This window comes from Mytilus californianus, unplaced genomic scaffold (assembly GCF_021869535.1).
Source record: "Mytilus californianus isolate M0D057914Y unplaced genomic scaffold, xbMytCali1.0.p SCAF_9, whole genome shotgun sequence".
NCBI lineage: Eukaryota > Metazoa > Mollusca > Bivalvia > Mytilida > Mytilidae > Mytilus > Mytilus californianus.
The window spans coordinates 45,249,190-45,267,081 of NW_026262745.1; the positions used below are offsets into that span (position 1 = coordinate 45,249,190).

The 17,892-nt window shown below is 33.1% G+C and overlaps 2 protein-coding genes across 2 annotated transcripts in view; one reads left to right on the plus strand and one right to left on the minus strand.

Annotated features, from left to right (window-relative positions):
- On the minus strand, positions 1-9,455 carry LOC127716108 (uncharacterized). Its single transcript, XM_052222198.1, has 3 exons — positions 9,314-9,455; positions 6,820-7,007; positions 1-202 (listed from the first exon to the last, which is right to left on the minus strand). Exons 1-3 carry the CDS (start codon positions 9,363-9,365, stop codon positions 89-91), a joined length of 354 nt encoding a protein of 117 aa, XP_052078158.1. The 5' UTR covers positions 9,366-9,455; the 3' UTR covers positions 1-88.
- Positions 9,454-17,892, plus strand: part of LOC127716096 (vacuolar protein-sorting-associated protein 36-like) — a 20,802-nt gene continuing 12,363 nt past the window's right edge. The window contains exons 1-5 of the mRNA XM_052222186.1: positions 9,454-9,612; positions 11,700-11,768; positions 13,421-13,491; positions 14,063-14,177; positions 15,817-15,894. Coding sequence (XP_052078146.1) covers positions 9,511-9,612; positions 11,700-11,768; positions 13,421-13,491; positions 14,063-14,177; positions 15,817-15,894 — 435 coding nt within the window. The 5' untranslated portion in view covers positions 9,454-9,510. The remainder of the gene's footprint in view (positions 9,613-11,699; positions 11,769-13,420; positions 13,492-14,062; positions 14,178-15,816; positions 15,895-17,892) is intronic.

Consider the following 17,892-nt stretch of genomic DNA (forward strand, 5'->3'; position numbering starts at 1 on the left):
AACAATGTTCTTGGTCACACTTTATTACCATATAAACTTAAGATAGAAATTATTGTCTTTAACACAACAACATTGTTTCTGTGGATTATTAATCATCGCTAACTACTTCTACTGGTGGTATATCAGGTGTATCCCAATCCACTTCCACTGTTCTGTGATCTGGATAGGACAATGTTTCACGGGTTACAGGCTCAGCTAACATCTGTACAAATAAAGAGTTAGTTGTAATAATTGATTATAATCTGAACCAACATTTGAGAGGCTGATTGATACTTAAGAGGCAGAAGATACAAAGGTGACAATAAAAAAAAACATAACTCAAAGAAAAACACAATACCAGATAAAATAAAATGCTCCGCAGGGCGCAGCTTGATACGACCGCAGAGGTCGAACCCTGAACAGTTGGGGCAAGTATGGACACAACATTCAAGCTTGATACAGCTCTGAATTTGGATTGTGATTAAATATTTGACACAGCATAGGTTTCTGACACAGAATGAATGTGGTCTAAGAACTTAAAAATTTTAAATTGGACATTCACCTATTATGGTCCAATATCCAAAATCTAAATACATGGTTAGATTCAGCATATCAAAGAACCCCAAGAATTCAATTTTTGATGAAATCAAACAAAGTTTAATTTTGGACCCTTTTGATCTCAATGTGGACAAAAATGATAACAGGGCCCAAAAATCAAAAATCTAAATACATGGTTAGATTCAGCATATCAAAGAACCCCATATATTCAATTTTTGTTGAAATCAAACAAAGTTTAATTTTGGACCCCGATTTGGACCAACTTGAAAACTGGGCCCATAATCAAAAATCTAAATACATGTTTAGATTCAGCATATCAAAGAACCCTAAAAATTCAATTTTTGTTAAAATCAAACTAAGTTTAATTTTGGACCCTTTGGACCTTTATGTAGACCAATTTGAAAACGGAACCAAAAATTAAGAATCTAAATACACGGTTAGATTCGGCATATCAAAGAACCCCAATAATTCAATTTTTGATGAAATCAAACAAAGTTAAATTTTGGACCCTTTGGACTTCAATGTGGACCAATTTAAAAACGGGGCCCAAAATCCAAAAACTTAATACAAGGTTAGATTCAGCATATTACAGAACCCCATATATTCAATTTTTGTTGAAATCAAACAAAGTTTAATTTTGGACCCCGATTTGGACCAACTTGAAAACTGGGCCCATAATCAAAAATCTAAATACATGGTTAGATTCAGCATATCAAAGAACCCCATATATTCAATTTTTGTTGAAATCAAACAAAGTTTAATTTTGGACCCCGATTTGGACCAACTTGAAAACTGGGCCCATAATCAAAAATCTAAATACATGGTTAGATTCAGCATATCAAAGAACCCCATATATTCAATTTTTGATGAAATCAAACAAAGTTTAATTTTGGACCCTTTGGATCTCAATGTGGACAAAGTTGATAACGGGGCCCAACAATCAAAAATCTAAATACATGGTTAGATTCAGCATATCAAAGAACCCCATATATTCAATTTTTGTTGAAATCAAACAAAGTTTAATTTTGAACCCCGATTTGGACCAACTTGAAAACTGGGACCATAATCAAAAATCTAAATACATGGTTAGATTCAGCATATCAAAGAACCCCATATATTCAATTTTTGTTGAAATCAAACAAAGTTTAATTTTGGACCCCGATTTGGACCAACTCGAAAACTGGGCCCATAATCAAAAATCTAAATACATGGTTAGATTCAGCATATCAAAGAACCCCATATATTCAATTTTTGTTGAAATCAAACTAAGTTTAATTTTGGACCCTTTGGACCTTTATGTAGACCAATTTGAAAACAGAACCAAAAATTAAGAATCTAAATACACGGTTAGATTCGGCATATCAAAGAACCCCAATAATTCAATTTTTGATGAAATCAAACAAAGTAAAATTTTGGACCCTTTGGACCTCAATGTGGACCAATTTAAAAACGGGGCCCAAAATCCAAAAACTTAATACACGGTTAGATTCAGGATATTAAAGAACCCCAAGAATTCAAGAATAAAACCCCATTGAAATTGATCAAGAAATAAGCAATTTATACGAAGTATCTTCTTTTGCACAATACTGTGCAATTGATTATTTCTTGCTATTGCGCAATACTGTACAATTGACAATTTCTTGCTATTGCGCAATATTGTGCTATTGGATATTTCTTGCTATTGCGCAATACTGTGCAATTGAAGATTTCTTGCTATTGCGCAATACTGTGCAATTGAAGATTTCTTGCTATTGTGCAATACTGTGCAATTGAAAATTTCTTGCTATTGCACAATACTTATTATATAATAATTTACACATCCTGTTTGGTGTGTATCTCCTACCATATCATTATTATTTGCTTTTAAATATAAATCAGAAATAACCAACTTAAAATGGAAAATTTTAAAAGAAAAAAAAAAAGGAAAAAAAGAAAAAAAAAAGAAAAAAAAAAATCCCCCCCCAAAATTTTTTGAACCCCCTTATGATTCATCACCCCCAAACTCAATCTCAGCCTTCCCTTTGTAGTATGGTACCTTGCAGTACAATTTCAGAGAGATCCATACACTTGAACACAAGTTATTGTCTGGAAACTAGAAAAATGCTTATTTTTGGCCCCTTTTTGGCCCCCAATTCCTAAACGTTTCGGGCAATTACCCCCAAACTCAATTCCAGCTTTCCCTTTGTGATATGGAACCTTGTAGTACAATTTCAGAAATATCCAAACACTTACACACAAGTTATTGTCATGAAACTAGAAAAATGCTTGTTTTTTGCCCCTTTTTTGGCCCCTAATTCCTAACATTTTGAGGCAATTACCCCCAAAATCAATTACAGCCTTCCCTTTGTGATATGGAACCTTGTGGTACAATGTCAGAGAGATCCATACACTTACACACAAGTTATTGTCTGGAAGTTACAAAAATGCTTATTGTTGGCCCCTTTTTGGCCCCTTATTCCTTAACTGTTGGTACCATAACCCCCAAAATCAATCCCAACCTTCCTTTCATGGTATTGAACCTTATGGTAAAATTTCATGGAGATCCATTCACTTAAACTAAAGTTAGAGTGCGAAAACCAATGTGTCTTCGGACGACGCCAGACGACGCCGGACGACGACGACGACGACGACGACAACGACGACGACGACGACGCCAACGTCATACCAATATACGACCAAAAAATTTTCAATTTTTGCGGTCGTATAAAAATCATCACTACAAAACACTACACAGAAAACTAAATATTGAGCAACACCAAGTCAAGCACCACACAGATATGTTCATGAACAAACTTTGGAAAAAGTCAAAAATATAAATTGTTTGAGACTGTATTGAGAGAATAAATATTAAAGGCTCTAAATAAAATAGCCAAAACTGTCTGATTTTAATTCTGATTGAGATAGTTACAACTGTGAACGGTTAATTTTGGCACAATTGCATCTTTTATGAACTGGAAATTTACATGCAAAATATTCTAAGCAATGGCAACTGGCCTGGTCTAAATATGATACATTTTGTACAATTTATTCAGCTGTAAGAAGAGAATACACCCCAAACTTTCTAATTCAACCATCTGACAGTCCAATTCAATTCAATTATAGTTTTTCAATGAATTGTACACAAATGATTGGACATTTCAGATACCCTTTATCCTGTTCTGGCATAAGGAGTAGGGTATTCCCTTAACATGGATGAATTTTTTGTGTTGACCTACAATGTACAAGCATTTTCCCTCCAAATTGTTTCTGCTTCATTTTTGCCTAGTTGAAAATCTGATTGACAAGAATGAAACCAATTAATGTGTATCTACTGTTAAAGTTGAATTTCTATTTTTTTAAAGTCTTTTTTATCAATGGTTAAAAATTCTGTAACACTCAGAGATCTGGTTATTTTGAAAGATTTTCAACACTCAAAAACATTACATATGATTTTATTTTGCTTTGTCAAAAGATCTTCTTTAATCATGTTAATAGACAATAAAATGCTTCGCAGAGTGCAGCCTGATACGACCGCAGAGGTCGAACCTTGAACAGTTGGGGCAAAAAATTTGGACACAATATTCAAGCTTGATACTGTCTGAATTTGGATTGTGATCAAATTTTTGACATAATATAGGTTTCTGACACAAAATAAATGTGGTCAAAGAGCTTAAAAATTTGAAATGGGACATTCATTTTACCTAGAATGGTCTGATATCCAAAATCTAACAACATGGTTAGATTCAGCATATAAAAAACACCAAAAATTTAATTTTAGTTGAAATCAATCAAAAGTTTAATTTTGGACCCTTCAAACCTTAATATGGACTAATTTGAAAACAGGGCCCAAAATAAAAAATCTAAATGCACAATAAGATTCAGCATATCATACAGCCACAATCATTCAGTTTTTGATGAAATCAAACAAAGTTTAATTTTGGACCCTTTTGACCTCAATGTAGACCAATTTAAAAATGGGGCCCAATATCCAAAAAAGTAATACAAGGTAAGAACCCCCAAAAATTAAAGACTTTAAATTAATCCCATTGAAATTGGTTAAAAGATTTGTATTTATTTTCAATTGAAGATTTCTTGCTATTGCGCAATACTGTGCAATTGAAGATTTCTTGCTATTGCGCAATACTGTGTAATTGAAGATTTCTTGCTATTGCGCAATACTGTGCTATTGTGTAATACTGTGCTATTGCGCAATACTGTGCTATTGCGCAATACTGTTCTATTGCGCAATACTGTGTTGTTGCGCAATACTGTGCAATTAAAGATTTCTTGCTATTGCGCAATACTGTGCAATTGAAGATTTCTTGCTATTGTCCAATATTGTGCTATTGTACAATACTGTGAAATTGCGCAATACTGTGCAATTGAAGATTTCTTGCTATTGCGCAATACTGTGCAATTAAAGATTACAAAAACTTTGAAGAAAAAAAATATGAACCCCAAAAAATTGGGAAAAAAAATCCCCCCCCCCCCTCCAGTACAATTTTAGAGAGATCCATACACTTACACACAAGTTATTGTCTGGAAACTAGAAAAAATGCAATGAAGTTTATTAAACTAAAGTTATTGGCAAATTTCCAATGGAATTTATTAATGATAAAGTTTTTGGCAAATTTCCAATATACATAATTTAAAAGCAGTTTAGGTGAGATAAACAAAAAAGCTCCATCAGCAACATTTTATATTGGCAAATTTCCAATGAAGTTCATTAAACTAAAGTTATTGGCAAATTTCCAATGGAATTTATTAATAATAAAGTTTTTGGCAAATTTCCAATATACATAATTTAAAAGCAGTTTAGGTGAGATATTCAAATGAGTTTCAATTACCAACCTTACACTGCCTTTTAAATTATGTTTTGTACTTAAGTAATTGTCCATTAACCTGGAAACCCTTTTCCCCCCTTTTTTGCACCTTATTCCTTAACGGTTTGAGTCATAACTCCCAAAGACAATTCTTACCATCCCTTTGTGGTATTCCAATATCCAAAATCTAAATACATGGTTAGATTCAGCTTATCAAAGAACCCCAAGAATTCAATTTTTGATGAAATCAAATAAAGTTCAATTTTGGACCCTTTAAAGCTCAATGAGGACCAATTTGATAACCGGGCCCAAATATCAAAAATCTAAATACATGGTTAAATTCAGCATATCGAAGAACCCCATATACACGTATTCAATTTTTGTTGAAATCAAACAAAGTTTAATTTTGGACCCCGATTTGGACCAACTTTAATACTGGGCCCATAATAAAAAAACTAAGTACATGTTTAGATTCAGCATATCAAAGAACCCCAAGAATTCAATTTTTGTTAAAATCAAACTAAGTTTAATTTTGGACCCTTTGGACCTTAATGTAGACCAATTTGAAAACGGGACCAAAAAATTAAGAATCTAAATACAGGGTTAGATTAGGCAATTACCCCCAAAATCAATCCCAGCCTTCCCTTTGTGGTATGGTACCTTGCAATACAATATCAGAGAGATCCATACACTTGAACACAAGTTATTGTCTGGAAACTAGAAAAATGCTTATTTTTGGACCCTTTTTGGCCCCTTATTCCTAAACGTTTTGGGCAATTACCCCCAAACTCAATTCCAGCTTTCCCTTTGTGATATGGAACCTTGCAGTACAATTTCAGAAAGATCCATACACTTACACACAAGTTATTGTTATGAAACTAGAAAAATGCTTGTTTTTTGCCCCTTTTTTTGCCACTAATTCCTAATATTTTGAGGCAATTACCCCCCAAGAAGCATCTTTATAACTTCCATGAATTCAAAACATTCTATGACTATTTGTGTTTTAAAATGTTTCAATATAAAGCCTGGAGTCTTATGTCTGGTCAATCATGGGCAAATCAAACCATGAACTGTGGCATTAAAGACAAGCTAACTTTTATAATCATAAAACATTAAGACGACAGAAGATTAACAGAGTCTTGTTATACGATTCATATTTCTTTGACTTCCAACATGAATCATTTTCAGATTGTGAAAAATACATGTACACACATGTATGCTAACCCTGCAAGTTGGCTGCATTTTGGTGTCGACTTTAACACAGGTCTAATGGCCCCAGACCAGTGAATTTAGAAGTGGGACAGTAAAGGTCAACTGCCCATATGAACCAGTAAATTTTAGATCAAATTTTGTAGTATTGCATTTAGACGAGCAAGTAAATTTTAAGACAGGAACATATTCATTTCAACTGGCCCTGTTGGCAAGCCTAATATAAGTTAGTACGACGATCTCTGGCAAGTCTTTTGGAAACTTTACCTACCACATAATGAATAAGGACAAATGCCAGAACATTTCCTAACAGCATCATGTTTTGTTTTCTTGATTTAGCTTGATATCCCTCCTGCCAGGATCCTGTAGGCTGGGGTAAGTCATCCATTGTGGTTTTTGTTATTACAGCTATTTCTCTTTCAGACATGTGACCACCCATATTTCTAACAGATTGTCTACCTAAAAATATATTGAAATCATTTAACATTTTTCACTTTGAACTAGCTATAAAAAATGTTCTAAGATTTTAGAAAATAAAAACTATTAAGAAAAACTTGTCATGATGTTTTTTCCTCATGGTCATACCTTTAATAAGATTTGTTTAATAAATTGCAATTTTATGTACCCAGTAATAATTTTTGGCAAAAGAGTAGTGCTACCAAAAGCTTAATGAAGCTTGTGTTAACAAAATGTGATACCCTGAAAGATTTATCAAATGAAACAGTGTATAAATTCACTTCCACAGTACAACATAAAGGATATGTAAGATAGCATGCTAACATGTGTTAAATTATATATCATTGTGTATTTATTCTCTGCACAATCGGAGAAAATGTTTAAAAAAGGTCAAAATCTATCAATCCACCCTTTATTTTTCAATTTCTATAAAACGAAAGTTTATAAATAAAGTATGACGCAAACATGAAACAGAAAATGAAACCATGAAAAATGATTATTTATGAGTGTTTGTGTCCAAAATAAAATAAATTACTAAATACTACTCTAATGAATGTTCAAAATCTATACAAGGTAATTTGTTACAAATAATTGTTTTAATGAAGGCCTTATAAACGCAATGCGATTCAGATGAAATTCAACAAATTCTAACATCCTCTTATCAAATTACTGCAGTAATTTAAATTTGCAAATTAAATTGGAACATTTTAACTTACATAAAAATTGTAGTAACGAGATGGTGATTTTAAAATTTGTCAACTTCAAATAAGTGTAAGTCAGGCATGTCAGGAGCCTGTAATTCAGTGGTTGTCGTTTGTTGCTGTATATCATATTTGTTTTCTGTTCATTATTTTGCACATTATCAGGCCATTAGTTTTCTCATTTGAATTGTTTTACATTTGTCATTTCGGGGCCTTTTATAGCTGACTATGCCGTATGGGTTTTACTCATTGTTGAAGGCTGTACCGTGACCTATATTTGTTAATTTCTGTGTCATTTGGTCTCTTGTGGAGAGTTGTCTCATTGGCAATCATACCACATCTTCTTATTTTTATATGGTAAAAGAATGTTATGAAACAATTAAGGCTATTTTATTTTTAATCTCTAAAAATTTGATCTCTAGTGGAAAGATGTCCTATTGCAAATCATACATTGTACCACATCTACTTATTTTCATATTGTAATAAGTCCCAAAATACAGGACTTTATAAAAAAAATAATGAAACATACATGTACAGTAGCTCCCTGAGTGACTCCCTCATACATTTTGTTAAACCATACCCAGTGTCAAATGTATGTGTTTCTTCACACATACATGTATTACACGCTACATAATAATTTTTCTACCTTTCATAATTTTAAACACAGCATATGCCCTAGCAACACTTAAAGAAATAGATAACAAGATTTCTTCATATATTCATTTGTAACAAATTTCACTTGTCCATTTCAACACATTGAAAATAAGAATAAATTGAAACAATTATTAATGCTTTCTGTTACTATTTATTTCTATAACATATGTAAATTTAAAATGAAATGTATCATTGTCTCATGGGTTTTCGTGCTATTTAGAATGCATTATGACGTCATAATTTCCATTGAAAAAGCATGCATAGTATGAATTCATATGACGTACGAAAACATATGATCTGACCATATGCATTAAAGATCGATTGCACAGATAAACAGGGGTTGTGCTAGCTCCATTTACCATGTTTACGTTCAAGACCTGTTTGTAGGCCTATCAAACGTCATACATTTTCTTTTGTTTTGTTCATTGTGTTTAAATTTTATTTCTCATTTTAGCACAACCAGTAACCAAATTAAAAAAAAAATTATGTGGCTAATCAGATTTTGCAGTCACCCTCATTAAATTTCACGATTAATGAGCAAGAAATCAATAAACAGTTATGCTGATTTCAGAGAGATCTTTTGGAGGAATTTGAGACTAGAATCCAAGAATCACTGTTATACATTGTACACAAATGAAGTTATAATAACGATCTGAGATTGTATTTGCATTGTAGTTGTAAATTTTGTCTGAATATGTGACCCAAAAATAATGTGTCGATTATACTTCTACGAACTAACAGATCTTAATTACATAATCTAATTGATAGGACTTGTGTCTTTTATTTGACGTCTAAGTGACAAATACCGACATGTGCCATTTGGAAAATACAATGTAAACTAACCTTCATTTGTTCATCTGAAACATTCATAAGAATAGAACATAAATGTACAATTAATTGACTGTAGAGTTTATTTCAATTGTCTTAGAACTTAACTTAAGTACATAAAATTACCAAGAGCATTTTTAATTGCTAGTCTTGAGACGGGAAGCAATCTTGTAAGCATTTTGAAGGACAAGTTGGTCTGCAATGGCTGCTTATTTCGGATCTCTCTATGGTTTTGCTAGAAGTAGGAACCAGATACGTTAAGAGCTAGGTATTGCAACCAAATCAGAAAAACGCAAGGAACCAGTAAAAAATGTAAACAGGAAATGGATCGATGGGAATGGTGCGAAAGCGATATTTTTGACAAGCCTGGTGAAAGTTTTGTCTGTCAGCAAGCAGTTGTTTCACTTTACGACGGAGAAGACAAAGTATGCTCTTCCACAATATCGACTTTTTTCTCTATGTCCATTTCAAGAAAGAAAATTGTACCAAAAAAGGGGAGATAATCAATATAAAAAAAGTACAGTAAAAAAATCTGCGGTTTTACAAATGATGAAATGTACATAATACGAAACAGGTGTTATCTGTGAAAGGAGACAGAGCCAGCGAACCATTAGAATACTTAATAATATCCCATTAACAGCAGATTTATATATATGTAGGACTCGCAGGTGATGATGTGTGATATGGTGACACTGTCAGATGGTGAAATGCAAATTATGGTCTGCGCCAAAGTGTTATGGTCCCTTCGCTGATGTGCAATGGACTATAAGATGTGTGATAACTAGTTTAAAATCTGCAGATGTCCAATTATTATGAGAGTTTAAATTTTTTATTAGTTAGTATATATATAAATACCCAACGCTCCACTTGCAGTAAAATCCATCTACCAGGTGATCTATCTTGATTGGGGGCCCCATATAAATAATATAACTTCAAAGGCAAATAAACACTAGGATTTTTACGTAGAAACATGAAAAATTGTACACGTAAGGTTAAAAACCTTACGTACACATAGCTTGTGCGTCCGACCGTCGAGTACTCCTCACCAGTTTGGGATCCGTACAAACAAAGCCAAATAAACCAAATTGAGCAGATACAGCGTAAGGCAGCAAGATATGTTTTTAATGACTATAACGATAGATCACCAGGTGCTGTCACTGGTATGTTAAACAAACTAAAATGGGAAAACTTGCAATCCCGTAGAACAAAAGCTTAAGCTTGTCTTGATTTATAAGATTAATGGGGGGTTGGTCGAAGTCACTAATGACGTCCTGACACAATCTGACAGGCGAACTAGAGGCCAACATAAATTTCCGTCACAGTTCCGGGATATTCCACACTCCGGCACCGGAGTCTTTCCCGTACCAGGAAGAAGAAGAAGAAGAAGATCTATCTCATTTCTTGATCTCATTCACAGCAGCCATATAGATGTAACGCTTATTTTGTTTAGTTCTGACTAATCAAGTAGTATTTGCATTTCAAACAGCTTCCTATGCTTTTATGTCATTGCAATTAGTACTGGTCTTTACATACAGGAAAATAACCTTTGTATGACTATGTAGCTTCTTTAGTGGTTAATTTCTGAACGATTGTATGAACGATTCCTTTTTTTTTGTCTAAGCTGGAAATGCAATGACTATTTACCATGGCTGTTTTGAATTAAACAGGTTATATTTATGTTTTACTTAAAAAAAGCTACTTCTGACATGTCTGACAAACAAATTGACTTATACATCAGCATGTGAACTTGAAAAATATAGAAAATATAGATTATGAGTCCATCACACTTCAGTGTTACCACCATTACACTTTGGTGTAGCAAAGAACAAGATAGCTTCACAATGCCCTACACACTTCAGCATGATCAAAAATGCACAACAGCGTCAAACCATCGCATTTCAGAGTGACCATCGCGGTTTGGAGTACCATCCTGGTTCAGAGTCCTACATACACGTATATAAACATTTATTATATAAATTTCTGGTGTCCAAAAAAGAAACTGAATTATGGAAACGTATCCAATGTTGGTCCTATTGTTAGGAATTTTATATATGATGTCAGGGTTAACCTGACTTTGACCTCATTTCATGGATTGGTGATTAAGATTAAAGTTTTGTTGTCAAGTCTGTATCTCAGATACTATAAGCATTAATTTCACTATATTTGGTGTATGGAATGATTGTATGGTGTACATATCCACCAAGCAGGTTTCATCTTACCTTGACCTCATTTGTATATGGATCATTGATAATGTTTAGTTTATGTGATGCTTATTGTTAAACCTTTTTATTAAAGACTTTCAATATAAATTCACTCATGACCAGTAAAGCAGGTGGAATATTTTAGCGTATGCCTTCTTGTTTTTAGATAGGGGAAAACCAGAATTGGAGCAAAACCACCGGGCAAACCAGAATCATTGCCAGAAGAGCCAGGACCACACAAGCCAAATCTGCATACTATTTATTTCATTTTCAATATCATTGATATTACAATGTATAACCTTTCATTTCAGAGTACTTTTGTTCATGGCTTACTAACACTGACTACACATAGATTACAATGGAAGGATCCTAAAAACAGAGTAAGTATTAACCATTGTTAACATGGAATTATCATTTCTATATAACATGTAGCGAATATGGAAGTTTGTTAATTGAAAATCTCCTACATCATACTTTGAAATTAGAAGTAAGCTAGAGGTATAGTGGGAGGGTTGAGATCTCATAAACATGTTTAACCCCGCCGAATTTTTGCGCCTGTCCCAAGTCAGGAGCTTCTAGCCTTTGTTAGTCTTGTATTATTTTTAATTTTAGTTTCTTGTGTACAATTTGGAGTTTAGTATGGCGTTCATTATCACTGAACTAGTATATATATTTGTTTAGGGGCCAGCTGAAGGACGCCTCGGGTGCGGGAATTTCTCGCTGCATTGAAGACCTGTTGGTGACCTTCTGCTGTTGTCTGTTCTATGGTCGGGTTGTTGTCTCTTTGACACATTCCCCATTTCCATTCTCAATTTTATTGACTCCTTGATCAGAACAATATTTATTATTTCTGATAGCAAAATATTGATTGAGTGGTGTTTAACGACACTTTCAGCACTATTGGCTATTTCGTGGCAGTCAGTTTTTATTGGTGGAGGAAGCTGGAGAACAACTGACTTGTGGCTTAAAAACTGATAATCTTAGTCAATTAAAATCGAAGCTGAGCACATCTGCCACATGCGGGGTTCTCAACCTCAGTGTTGACAGGCGAGTGATACATGTACAGTAGTTGGACTACTTAGACATCTTGGCCACTGAGGCCCCGCAAAATATTGACCTTGCCTTTCAACACATGAGGAAGTTTTTCAGGCAATATCAACTATGGTTACAATATGATTTAAATGGAAGGCAACATGACTGATTTGCTGTGATGTTTTTTTCAGATCAGATAATGTTTTTATATTTGCTGTTCTTGACCTTCTTGACTTTAGTGAATAGGTGTCATAATGTACACCATATTATTTTTACTGATACTGTTCAGCCCATCTTCACGGTTTTATTTGAGATCTTTTTTTGCTCTAAAAGATTAGTTTGTTTACAGTATATAGATAATAGGACATGTAGGGAAAAAGACAATTTTACAGCAACCCAACAACACAAAATATTACAAAAAACATCTTACAGGTCAGCATTAGGCCTATGTTTTAAATGTCAAAACTTTATTTACACTTCATTGCATACAATTTTGTATTTACAGTCAGAGGAAGAAAGGAAAAGCAATATAATTTATGTACATCTTACTAATGATTTATTCAATTCAGTAGTAGTTTGCATGGTTATTTCATTTTCAACCAGCAAGTACTGTAAATTCAGAAATTATTGCATGCATTTATTATTGCGATTTTTGAAGAATGAACAAAAATGTGATTTTAATTATTGCGATTTTAGGAAAAGCTACACAAAGCTTTATGTACAAGATATCAAAATGCGAGTTCTTATTATTGCGATTCTCAAGGAGTCGCATTATTCACAATAATAAAAACCTTGCAATAATTTCTGAATTTACAGTCATTGAAATACTCAAATAGTAATCTCCCATTAGTCAGAAGTACAGCATGTTCTGTGTAGTGAATCTGTCCACTTGTCTTTAATGTGTTTCAATGATGAGATTAAGAATTTATACTGTATAAACAGCCCATATTTGTTGGAGGAAAGAGATTCAAGCTCTCAGAAAACTTGCTTTATTTTTCAGTCTAGAATATTATCTTTGCCTCTATCATTGGTTGTATTTTTGGAACAAGAAGCAGCTGGATTTTCTAAAAGGTAGGTAACTTTGTATGATATCACCTTTTTTGTTGATGAGAAAACAGTGGGGTTGGTTAACAATAAGTTTGATGGCTAGAACTTCAATGACCAGGAAATATTGTTTTTAAGTGATTGGTAGTTTGAGTAACAAGTATCCAAACTTTAGAATTTATGAAAAAAATAGCATGTGCCTACCAGAACTGAATTGTCCATTGCAAATTCTAAACTTGTTGTTTGTCAACAAATTTGAAGGCGATAGTGTTATGGAATATATTTTGTAAAGATTTAAGAGCGTACATTGAGTAATTTTTGTCTGGTTTTTGTTTAAAAAATTTAATTTGTTTCAAATAAAGTTGATTTTATTTATCTTGTGAATTAATAAATGATAGAGAGAAATAAAAACCCACAAAAAGGAAATGTAGAAAAAAGAAGATAAGGTAAAATTAATCCTGGTAAAATAGATTGATTCAATTGCTCCTGAGGGTAAAGAGTTTCTTATTGCATGTGACCAAGTTCATATTATTACATACACACTTCACATCTAAATTATTGTTTTTGAAATGTATAATTTTTTTACTTTTTTGTACAGTGCAAAGATAGTTGTACATCTAAATTCAGCTGACAGCAACAAACCAGCAGGACCTAATAGACAAAGTCGATATAATTACATCAAGTTGTCATTTAAACAATCAGGTGAAAGAGAGGTAATTTTATCATGTTTATTAAATTGAAAAATTAAGAAATTTAGACTACTTCACAAGACTTACACTCAGTAGATTCTGAATTATAGGTGTGAGCAGTTGAAACATCAATGAGGGTCTGGATGGGGTATACAGAATAGATAATAATGGACAAAAAGAGCAGAATAAAGGGTGAAAAAATTACAGAATAGACAAAAATAGACAAAAAAATAAAGAATAGCAAATAATGGTGTGTTAAAATGTAAAGAATAGAAAATAATGGGCAAAATAAATAAAGAAAAGAGAAAATGATCTAAAAATAAAGAATAAAGAAATTAAGGATCCCCATCCAGACCCTCGTCTATTCACAGAAAGAAAGATAGTCCATGCATTCTTTATCTTTTTTTTTGTGCCCCCGCCGTAGGCGACAGGGGCATTAAGTGTTACCCTTGAACGTCTGTCTTTCCGTCCTTCCATCTGTCCCATTTTCGTTTCTGCACTCTTACTTAAGTTTGCCTCATGCAAATTTTATTAAACTCATACACAATACTAAGAACCACAACACACAGACAGAGTTTGAATTTGGGCAGTGAGTTGCTTACCATTATGCCCCTTTTTAACTTGGAAAATTACAAAGCTTGAGCAGGGGCATTCATGTCCTCAAACATATTCTTCTTTTATTTTTACCTGATTCTGAAGAAAAATGGTATGGATTTGTGTGCATGTGTCTAACTGTAAGATGAGAACAAAAAACATCAAATGTTTAAATATTTTTACTATAAAATGAAACCATATTAGTTTTTCATAAACAATCAATTTTAGTATTATGATTGTTTATGAAAAGAGCCTTAAAATTACATGTAGCTTTATTCTCTGTCATTATTGTAGGGTAAAAACCGTTTGTCAGACATTTCAACCATTGGCTTTCCTGAATTTTTCTATTATCTATCTTTACACAAAGGTAGATAAGTCAACTTCTACACCGTTAACACTCCAACAGTGTATATGATGTTCCCTATTAGAATTTCTACCAATGAATATTTACCTCTTGTGAAAAATCTGATATGTAATGAAAGTGTTACAATTTATTGTGTATTAAATTTCAAAGTATAAATTGAATTAGATGTAGGTTATACATCAGTGAGACAGTATCCTAACAATACTAAAAAATAACAATTGACTTGTTATTCATTTACATTTCTCACTAACTGATGTTAGTACAATTAGTTTGAATGCACTGATGTTATGACTAGATTTTCAAGGTTGCTTTTAAAAGTAACAAAATATCACTTAACTGTAGAGATGAGGGATTTAAGGACATACCAGTATCAGCTTGATTCTTGAATGGTCCATTAAAAGTATGTTCAGAACCTGCAAAGTTGGTCACCTGGAATGGCCCCTTGTTAGAGTTGTATAAAGACATGTTAGAAGCATTATTTGTTTATAATTTTTATGCCCTTACATGTATTTTTGTTCCAGTAAATATCTGGCCCTTTATGATGTCTGAGGAAACAAGAAGATATATCAACTCTGGAGGTTTGCTTTGCTTTCATGGGAACACTAGTTATAATTATTTATTCTACAATTTACACACCTTTTCAGTAATTGATATACTGGCAAAATGTATATTATGTCCTTTATAATATGAATTTTATTGTTGTAGTTTTTCAGGGAATTGTCAGAGCAATTACAACAGAAAAGATGGCAGCAATCATTACCACCAGCTCAACCAGTTGTAGCAGTAAGTCCTAAGTAATCTTGGATATTTTCTCTTGGCTTGTTAATTTGCAAATTCAATGCATAAATTTATCACGCAGAGCAAAGATTTGAACATACATGACAAAAATTTTATCTTTCCAAAAACAATCCCAGTAGGAGATATTCTTGCGTAATAACCTCTGCACAAAAATTTCCACCTTTACATATTTATCCTCTTCCAACTAGTATGGAGCAATAAGTATGATATATCTCACTAGATTTACTGCATTTAAAGTTACCCTAGTAAGATCATTCCTTACTAAGATTGCTCTTGTTGGACCAAGAAGGACTACAAAATATGTAGGCCTGTATATTACTATTCTCTTCAGAAACAATCTGGTCACTGACAGACTGACCTACTTTTCATTCTTTAGTTACTTTGACAAAAAGATTTGTATTACATTCCACTATTCAGAAATGTGATATATATTTACATTTATTTTCAAACTGATCCACGCCTAGATAGATTGAATGTTGATTGTTGCTATTTTTAGACATTATATATATATATATATATAATTTGCGAAAGCAAATTTACAGATCTAATATTGTAAGCAAATTTACAGATCTAACATTGTTGGGCTGATGTTTAGACGAGTTATATATATATATATATATACAAGTCTAAATTGAAAACAACGTTCAAACCTTTGATTGTGTTGGATAAAAACCGCAATTTTTATACGACCGCAACAATTTTTGCGGTCGTATATTGGTATGACGTTGGCGTCGTCCGGCGTCGTCCGAAGACACATTGGTTTTCGCACTCTAACTTTAGTTTAAGTGAATGGATCTCTATGCAATTTTACCATAAGGTTCAATACCACAAAAGGAAGGTTGGGATTGATTTTGGGGGTTATGGTACCAACAGTTAAGGAATTAAGGGCCAAAAAGGGGCCAAAAATAAGCATTTTTGTAACTTCCAGACATAACTTGTGTGTTAGTGTATGGATCTCTCTGACATTGTACCACAAGGTTCCATATCACAAAGGGAATGCTGGGATTGATTTTGGGGGTAATTGCCTCCAAATATTAGGAATAAGGGGCCAAAAAAGGGGCAAAAAACAAGCATTTTTCTAGTTTCGTGACAATAACTTGTGTGTAAGTGTATGGATCTTTTTGAAATTGTACTACAAGGTTCCATATCACAAAGGGAAAGCTGGAAATGAGTTTGGGGATAATTGCCTGTAACGTTTAGGAATAAGGGGCCAAAAAAGGGCCAAAAATAAGCATTTTTATAGTTTCCAGACAATAACTTGTGTTCAAGTGTATGGATCTCTCTGAAATTGTACCACAAGGTTCCATATCACACAGGGAATGCTGGGATTGATTTTGGGGGTTATTGTCTCAAAATTTTAGGAATTGGGGGCCAAAAAAGGGGCAAAAAACAAGCATTTTTCTAGTTTCATGACAATAACTTGTGTGTAAGTGTTTGGATATTTCTGAAATTGTACTACAAGGTTCCATATCACAAAGGGAAAGCTGGAATTGAGTTTGGGGGTAATTGCCCGAAACGTTTAGGAATTGGGGGCCAAAAAGGGGCCAAAAATAAGCATTTTTCTAGTTTCCAGACAATAACTTATGTTCAAGTGTATGGATCTCTCTGAAATTGTACTGCAAGGTACCATACCACAAAGGGAAGGCTGGGATTGAGTTTTTGGGTGATGAATCATAAGGGGGTTCAAAAAATTGGGGGGGGGGGATTTTTTTATTTTTTTTCCTTTTTTTTCTTTTTTTCCTTTTTTTTTTCTTTTAAAATTTTCCATTTTAAGTTGGTTATTTCTGATTTATATTTAAAAGCAAATAATAATGATATGGTAGGAGATACACACCAAACAGGATGTGTAAATTATTATATAATAAGTATTGTGCAATAGCCAGAAATTTTCAATTGCACAGTATTGCACAATAGCAAGAAATCTTCAATTGCACAGTATTGCGCAATAGCAAGAAATCTTCAATTGCACAGTATTGCGCAATA